Here is a 9354-nt window from a genome sequence, read left to right on the forward strand (position 1 = left end):
AGCCTAGGCAACACTCCCTCCTAAAGAAAAGCCCTCACACACACCCCAAAATTCCCTGGGGCAGCTGTTTTACCCGTCAAGTGCACATATGATAACCATAACGTAAGTGCAGTCATCTGGTTAGTAACTCCCATAGACGAAGAGGGCTGTGAAAGGGAGCGAAGGGCGACGCCCTACCAGCCTCCCAAACCCTGGGGCGACCCTCTGGGACCCAGGCAATACTTGCGAACAGCTGTCCTGGCTCCAAGACTCAGTGGCGCAGGGGTGTGTGAGGAGGGTGCTGGCCCTCCCAGAATTGGCCGGCCCCGCTGCAGCCCTACTCCACTCGGCCGCCTGCCCTTACCTGAGTGTTTTCCCAAGAGCACGTGGCTGGCTCCAGTCCCAGAATGCGGCTTGCAAGCTTGATAATACATATTTTCTATTTTTGCAAATCTGAACAGTAAAGTCACTAACTTTAGAATTTGGTTACTAATTAAGTATCTGCTTATCCCAAAAGGAAAAATAACTTATTTCCTGCTATTCCTCCTGCTTCCAGAAGTTCAAAGCCCATATAATTTCTACTGATTTAAAAAGCGAGAAGGTTCTCACTGGCTTCGTTATTCTGAGCACATGCAGATCCAAACCTAAATCTTTTCCGTTTCCAATCTTCTCCTAAAAGAAATGAAAACCCTTCCTGTGTGACTATATAGCTTAGAGTAAACAGACTGTGTTGGCCATGAAGAAATCTCGTTCTAGGCCTCTCTTTGCCTCCTTCATTATACCTTTGTGTGACACAATCTTCAAAACAATGAGTTCATCATCTGCCTCCCCCATCACTTGGCTAAAACACAGGTTAATCAAGAACTGATGCTTACATTTGGAACTCCGGATAAAGTAATTTACCTCAAAATGGGGAACCTTCCACAGCTGTTGCTCCCAGAATCCTTTCTGTTTTGATGCTCCCCGAAGACGTCTGTGACTATCCACTAAACCCCAGTCCCGCTCTCTCCCACTTCTGCTGCTGGACTTGCAGACACACTTAACTCTAAGCAGCTCTTAAGGAATTCAGACTCACTACTTGTTCTTCTGACTCACAATTTACAGTAAATGTTAAAGAGGCTGGAAGGAAGAATACAGGCTATCAGAGAACAACATCAAGGCTGAAGTTAATGCCCCTTCACAGAGCTACTCGCAAAAAACTATTCACAACCTCATCAATATAACCACAGCCCCTCTGAAAACTGGCCTTGACCTCTGAGAGACTGTAAACCTCTCAGGTTAAGAAACAGCACTTAAAATTATTCTTAGGGTATAATTACAAACGTCTCCCCTCAAAGAGATAAAATGTTGCAAGAGTAACCTCACGGCCAAATATATTATTTTTCCAAATCCCAAGCCAAACAAGTTATTTTCATCTTCTTTGCCAAGGTTTAGTGTGGTTTCTTTTCCTCTTCCCTCCATCATGAACAAACATTTATTAGCTTTTTCAGTGTGTATCAGACACAAAGGTCCATTATCTCTCTTCCACCACTGTCCTGAGCTCTTATTTAAACCTACTGTTTACCTGTTTCCACCTATTTCTCAACGAGATCCTAAGTACCTAGGTGCACAGCGCGTCTCTCTTACATGCTTTACAGGAAATAAATCTGCCGTAAGTATTTGTAAGACCCACTTATCTGCCTTTGTGAAGCCCACATCTAATAACAAGGACAGATCCCAAACACTACAAAACATTACCAGGAAGTCGCGAGTAAAACAGGGCATTTCTGACAAGAACCTAGATGACTGGACTGAGTAGTAGGTGGAGAATTTCGAACATTCCCAAAGTAGTAACTGCAAATTAAGTATTCACTCTGAAATAAAACTTTCTCTGCTAAAGGGAAATGACTCCCCTATCTTTTTTTAGATAAGAGCCACACTTTATAAGTCTTTTAAAACACAAATACACACACAGACATACACATACTCAGCAAAATGCTGAGGCCAAAACAATTTCAAAAAACAGAACATTTCCATTTACAGAGAAGAAAAACACAAGCTGAGGAATTTCAGTCTTAGTCACTCTCAGTCTGTCATGTTGAAATTAGGTACCAGAAATGTATTTAAGTACCAATTATACACGGTATATATTCAGGCTGGGAAGCCCAAGAAGTAAAGCACAACCACAACTCTCAAGGAGTTTGATTACAATCCAGAAGTTAAAACAGGTGCCTACGAGGCCAAGAAAAGCACAACAGTGTTCCTCAGACACAAATTTATATAATATGCATGAATGCACTTGAGTTTTAAGTAATGTGGACAACTCCATTCACTTTTCCATCCATTAAGCACACGCCTAGCGTCAGTCTTGAGGTTGGGGGTGTGCATCTGCTCTTTCTATTTCTATAGTCGCACCCACTTCCCAAATGCTTAGCATGGGCTTATCACCTGCCCAGATTGAAGCTTGAGCTCTATGATTAATATTTGACCTGCAATGTGGACCCTACCTACAAACCAGTCATTCTCAAAGTGTGGTCCCTGGACCAGAGGCTTCAGCATCACCTGGACATCTGTTAGAAATGAAGTTCTCAGGCCGCACTCCAGGTCTACAGACTCAGAGCGTCCATCAGACTCTTGGTGATTCTCATGCACAGTGAAGTTTAGGCAGCACGGCCACAGTCACCCCCTTCATCTGTGCTCAGTGGAAGGAAACACAACTAAGGCTAGTGGTAATAACAGAAATTTCATCTACCACTAATTTTAAAATCTAAAAGCTTCTAAAACTCCAAACACAAGGAGAGAAAACGTCCTAACTTTGAGTTTATTCTCATCATCCAGAGAGATTATGTAAAAAACATATCAGAACCACCTGGTACTTTTCCAAAATACACATTTCCAAGGTTCTGCCCAGAAGAGAAAAGGTACCCTAGGAATAGGGATTTTTAACAAGTTTCCCAGGTAATTCTTTACACAATGAAGTTAAAGAAGGGCTACAATCAGTGAATGCAAGCACAAATTGGCCCATAGTTTTAAAGGTTGATGTTTTCATTGATATAACTGCCTGACTACCCTTAATATGCCGTGAATTCAATGAGAAACAATTTTAACCTGGAAGTCTATCAAATGTTATGTTACCAGATAAAAACCATGGTGCCATCTGTTTTTATAAAACTTTCATATTAGAAATTCCAAACTGACTCTGGGTGATGAACACACAATGGGATTTATAGATGATGTAATACAGAATTGTACACCTGAAATCTATGTAATTTTACTAACAATTGTCACCCCAATAAATTTAATAAAATAAAATTAAAAAAAAAAAGAATAGAAATTCCAGGTATTAGCAAACTGCTACTTTTTTCACACGTCTCCACTCAGAATAGGACACAAAGGAAAATATTATCCTTAGTCCTGAATAAACTCCCAAAGGAAGGTCTCACAGCTATTTGTCTTTTCTAAAGTACAAGGTTAGGTAGCAAATTCAGTTCCTAAGAGCTCAAGAGGATAAAAAGATGAGAAAGTGATGGTTTTTAGAAGACTTTCCTAGGGCCAGGATCGGAGTCAGCCATTTATGTTTACAAGGTCTTCAGACTACCTCAACTTAGAAAAAAACTTCAGCGCTATCCCGATGGCTTAAGAACTAGTTTAAAGCACTGACTAGGCAATGGAAGGTATTGTTATTACCCCATACACACCCACCTTCCTTTACAGAAGCTCCAAAATCAAACCTAAGAAAAATTACTGGGCTATCATCAATCCGGTTAACATCCTATTCCTATCTTTCAGGCATCATTTATAACAAAAATTTGTGCCAGGCTCCATGGAGTCAAAGATGACCCATTTACTAGCAGCTACATTCTCCTAGCAAGACCTTCTACACTGACTTGGTTGTCAGCCATCTACTCTTGCTACTAAACACCAGTCTACCGACCTGATGATTAGCAACCCAAATGGGTTAAACTTTAATTTCCTAGAAAGTACAGAGTACACCTAGTAGTTCCTCAACCCAATAAAGAAAGTGAAAACTACAAAACACCAAGTACTTAATGAATGTCAAGAATATAACACAATTTCACATCACATTTCCTCCTCACAAGAATCCTGTGAATTGCCAGTATCCCATTTTATAGCTGAGGAACTCAGAGCTCAGAGAGGTTAAGTAACACAGCTACTGAGTGGCAGGGCCACGGTTGAAAGTTAAGGCTGTCTAATTCCTGAGGACAGACTATTATGTCTTACTGAGAAGACCTGGGCAAGCAAGTCACTTTCAATATCTCTACACCTGAGTCATCTTCTATAAAATGGGAATATCTGCCAGAGTTATTACAAGACTAAAACAAAATGGCATTCATAAAAAGGGCTTATCAGAGTGCTTCTTACACGCACAATTTTTGATGATAAAGCAAAAAAGGTAAAAATCCCCGGAACCAGCAAGTCCCAACACCTCCAGAAACAGGCAGAATGTACTTGTTAGATACCTCAAGCTAAAATTAGCGGAGGCCGAGTCTTCTCTATTTTTAGTTGAAAAGGACCCTGGAGATCCGCCAGATTCCCAGGCTAGGGCTTACCCAGTGGTCAACTTCAGACAAGCCAAAAGTCAATATCCAATTGTGTCCTACTGGGAAGTACTTACTGTCCCTGTGTATATTGGAGCTTTCTTACCCCAATTCTAGGGTTGCCTATCATCAAAATGCTCCCACTCCCACGGTCCACCATCCTAGAAAACACACTTGAATTCAAGTCATGACTTGTATTCTTTTGCCTGTGACTTAAGAGCAAAACATTTTACCATCAAAAACCTTTAGTTTTCTCATTTCTAAATGTTATTAATAATTTCTACTCACAGGATGGTAATGTAGAAATACTGATTGAAACACTAAACTTCCAACTGTGTCCTGAGTGTCAGGGCTCCAGAGAACAGCCTGGTCCCTTACCTGAAAAGCTTTATAGGCCAACTGGGGAAACAGCTGTGTTAACCATTCATTTCAGTGCAATGTGAGCAATTTTCATACATATTGTTGTGAACTGCTAAGGATCACACAAGAGCCCACTATATAGGGCAGAGATCAAGAGAGGCAAACAAAGCTAAGGTGACAGTAAGTGGGGTCTTGAAGAATATGTAAATTATTAAATGATGTACCATGTAAGAGGTTATTTCGGAAAACAACGAGGTGACAAAAAACAAAAAGGTCTTATTTTGTAAAACAGTGTTTGTCTCCTAGTTGGGGGTGGGGGACAAGTGTAATCTTGTGTCTGGGGAAAAAACAGACTGACCAGCAACAAGATTTTAAAAAGTGGAATGATGAAATCGGGAGGCTCTGCTGACACCCGCCCTTTTCCACCAGCTATGACCCAATACTATACCACTGTAAACTGAGTCGGTCCACATTGTATTTCCTTCACCCCCAAGAAGACAGGACTACCAACTTGTGCATATACCTTCACGCATTATGTAGGCTTAAACTTACTAGAGCACAGTAGTTAGCGTGTGCTCTCCAAATGGACTCTGGGGGTTCAAAATCTGGCTCTACCACCTGCCTGCGTAAGTTACTTAACTTCAATTTACTGAGCCCCTCATCTTCAAATGGTGATGACGGCACCTTCCTTCACAGAATTAATGTGAGGTATCAAAGTAGTAACACATGCAAAGGGCCTCACACACAGTAAATGCTCAACAGATACCGGTGATTATTAATATTATCTTGCCATCATTTTACTGGGAAAGTTCAATCAGAAGAGTTCAAACAAAACTAATCCCCCCCATCCTTTCTTCTTTCCCTCAATTTTGAAGTGTCATATGGACTCATTCGTTTCTCTATAGGTTATTTCCACACTACCTTCTGAATCCCTTAATTCCACTGACTTCTTACTTCACTCTGACCCATTATCATGCTGTTTCTCTCCCCAAATAAAGATTTTTTTACCCTTACCTCCCTCCCTCTCTTTTCTTTCCAAGTTTGGAGAAACATAGAATGCAGATTTGTAAAGATATGAATGAACTATGTGGGAATATTGTCCTAATTTTTAAAACATGAATTACAACCATGGTTAATAAGTTTATGCAATGGGTTAAAGGACCTCGTATACTCAATCAAAAGCTATCTGTGACAAAAATGCATGCACCAATTTCTACCACTTGTATTTCACATGTGTATTAGTCATAGAGAGGGCAAAGACAATATGTCTTGAATTATAGGGCAGTTAAGATAAAACGGTCACTAGTTGAATGTGTACTGACTAATACAATGATATCAAACCAAAGGGAAGGGTCAAAGGTATGCCATGCAACACTGAATGTGGCCCCACCCAAGTCAATATTTACAACAATTTGAAGTTAAAGGGCATGTTTGTCAAAGCTCCCTCTGACACATACATGGCAGAAATAAATTGTTAATATACTGACTCACAGCCTGTGACAGCTTGAATTTGGAACCTAAAGGAACAAGAGAAAATTTAAGAAAAATAACTGAAAAGTCCTACACTTCAGGTCAATTGTCCTCACAATTGAAACCTAACTTCAGAACAGTTCATATGAATAGGTCCTAACTGATTGCAAGGTTACTGTGAGTCAGCAAAGCAATATACCACAAAAGCTAAGCCTGCCAGAGAATTCATTTGCAGCAGAATCCAAAACTTAGAACTTGGTAAGCGTCCAACCATTTCTGCAGGAGCCTGTTCACTTCTGAGTGCAACAGCCCCAAGGACAACAAGGATGATGATTTTTTTTTAAAAGTGTAAAGACCAAGGGATGAGAACTGGAAATGGAAGAACAGAGGTAGGGAGAAGGGGTAACCGTCCTCCAAACGTTTTACAATTTGTAGCTCCAAAAGACAAGATTAAGATCAGTGATATTGTTCCAGAAAGGTTCAAACCAGAGAAAAACTTTCTAATCACCTGTGTCTGTCTATATATGAGGTTGCAAAGCTGAAAGAATCTGTTCATGCTAAAGCCTAGGTTAGAAGAGGTTAAATCTGATAATCTCCAAAGAAGTAAACGTTTAATTCCATGAGTTACCCAATTTTTAAAAATATTCTCAAAGGCTAAGTAAGTAGGCCCATAGGCAGTTCAAACAGTTAGAAAATGACTTTATTTTTACTGTTGGTGGAAAATCCACATTTGTTATCAAGGCATGGTGTTTACAGCATATAATTTAAAAAATAAAAACTGATTTCTTCTGTAACGTCATTGGCTTCAGGTATAAAGGACATCAGTTGTTTGTGGGCAGACAAAATGGGAGAAGGGAGCAAAGTATTGTTCTGTGGCATTGTAACAGGAAATCTAACAAGAAAAAGATTTATAAAGCCAAATTCCGTTGATCAGGTTCAGGCAAGGTCAGCAACCCATGGGTTTAAAAAACTTAACTGAAATGAACAATGGCCAGTCTTACATAAGGTCTCAGAGTCACTCAGGCAACCTGAGTCATCTGGACCACACGTGAGCTGAATGATTAGCTATGGGTGTAACCCGTTTACTGTACGGCTCCCAGCCCAAGGGGATTTTCAGGCCGTTTTTTATGACTGAAGGTATGTACGGTAGATCACGTCCTAGAGGAAACCATTTTTACTTTTTGAAACAGTAAGCAGCATCATAACAAAGGCGAGTGTAATTCCATCTGCTTGGTGTTGCTCGGGATTTTAGCACTTCGGACTCCTCCAAGGATCTCGCGTCGGGGAAGCCCCACGCCTGCCCCAAGCACCCCCTTCCGCCCAGGGCGTGCCTTGGCCCCGCACTTCTTCCCCGGTATCCGCAGGGTCTGCGGCCAGTCTGTCCGCATTGCCCCGGCTCCGACCATCGGGTAACCTCCCGGCCGCGCGATCCTCTGCGGGTGCACTGCGGCATCCGCGGCCGCCCCAAGGCCGCCGAGCGGCTGGGTTCACCGCCCGCGCACGCGCCGCCTCCTCCGCAGTGTGCAACCCCGCGGGGGAGGAGGGAATCGCGCCCACGTCACAGCTCGGAGAGTTCCAAAGGGGCGGGGCCTCCCGAGAGGCTGCGGCGCTTCCCGCCGGCGCGCGCGCGCGCGTACCCGCCCCCACGTGTCCCTGCGGCCCCGGGGAATGTGGGTCACGGAGCCGAGCGGCCTCACGTGTCCCCGCCCGCCGCCGCCGCCTCAGTGCCCATTATGTAATGCCGCGTCACGCGCCCGCCCAGCCAACCGGCGCCCGTGCGCCGCCGAACGTAAACACAGCGCGCACGTGGCTCGCGCGGCCCGGCCATGTGAGGGGGGGGCCGGGCCGGCACCGCCGGGCCGCGCTGCGGCGTTGCAGGGATCCGGTAGGGCGACCCGGTGAGCGACGGGAGCCGAGCCCGTGGTGGACAGGAAGAGCGCAGCAGCCCACCCCGTCCGCCCTAGGGACAACCCCCGACCGCCGCCCCCCGAAGTGCCCCAGCGGGCTCCGAGCGCCCTCTCCGCCGTCCCGGACCCACCGCAGTCCGACTCTTACCTGCATTCACCTCCATGGTGCCCTCGGGGGGAGGGGGGGCCGAGGCCGCCCGCTTCCCGCAGAGAGGGCAGCGCCGCCTCCGCCTCAGCGCTGCGCCGCCCCGGACTGGAGGCAGCGGTGGTCGCGGGGCCCCCTCATGGGCAGGGCGGGCGGAGCGCCCGGGACCCGCGGCCGGAGAGCGGGCTGCAGTAAGAGGCAGCGGCAGCCGGCGAGCGGCGCTCCTCGCGGAGTCCCTGACAACAAAAGCGGTGGCGCGGCGGCTTCCTGCAGCCAGCGCACCGCGGCGGAGAAGGCGGCTGACGGGGAGGGCAGCCGCGACCATGTGACCCGCGCACACACCCCCCTTCCTCCGCCCGCCCCTCCGCCGGCCGCAGCGGCGACTCCGCCCCCTCCCCGCTCCCGCGTCTCCCTGCCCCGCCCCTCCCCTCCCCGCGCCCCTTCCTTTCCTCCGCTGCTCGCTTCGTCCCTTCATCCCCTTTCCCCTATTTCGAAACCTCCTCGACACACCTCTTCCCTTTTCCCCTTCCCGTCTCCCCAGCTGACCTTCCCGCCTCCGACCGGGAGCACCCTCCACGCCCCCCTCGCCAGGCCTGCTCCCCCGCACCTAGTGACACCTCAAGTCACCTTTGATGGTTACCGAGAACCGCCCCACGGCGCGGAACGTACCGGCTCTTCAGGACCCCAGGCTAGGCCAACTTGGCTTCGGTTAGCACAACCCCTCACCTTCCCACGGTCCCGCTCTCCCACTCGGCAGAACTCTATAAACGATGGACGCTTGGAGGACACAGCCCATGTTTCTTCCCTCTGCTCCCCTTGGGTGATTTCGTCCAATCCTATAGTTTAAGTAGACCTGTTTTCTGAAGCTTGCCAAATTTACATTTCAGATTCCTACATCTAGCAACCCTTTTGATGATGCCCCTTTGATGTCATTTAGGCATCTCAGATTTAAGAT

At 45.9% G+C, this 9354-nt stretch overlaps 1 protein-coding gene across 15 annotated transcripts in view; it reads right to left on the reverse strand.

Moving 5' to 3' along the window:
- The window catches only part of NR1D2 (nuclear receptor subfamily 1 group D member 2), a 120086-nt gene extending 111357 nt beyond the window's left edge, over positions 1-8729 (reverse strand). For 7 of the 15 annotated variants that reach the window (XR_012489648.1, XR_012489642.1, XR_012489643.1 and 4 more), the window contains exon 1: positions 8403-8729. Coding sequence is in view for 4 of the 15 variants with exons in the window: in XM_074312749.1 (XP_074168850.1) it covers positions 8403-8724 (322 nt within the window). In the remaining 11 variants the exon portion in view is untranslated. The remainder of the gene's footprint in view (positions 1-8402) is intronic. The other 8 variants (XR_012489651.1, XR_012489650.1, XR_012489649.1 and 5 more) reach the window with 2 other exon arrangements.
- Positions 8730-9354: the final 625 nt, after the last annotated feature.

This window comes from Rhinolophus sinicus, linkage group LG10 (assembly GCF_036562045.2).
Source record: "Rhinolophus sinicus isolate RSC01 linkage group LG10, ASM3656204v1, whole genome shotgun sequence".
NCBI lineage: Eukaryota > Metazoa > Chordata > Mammalia > Chiroptera > Rhinolophidae > Rhinolophus > Rhinolophus sinicus.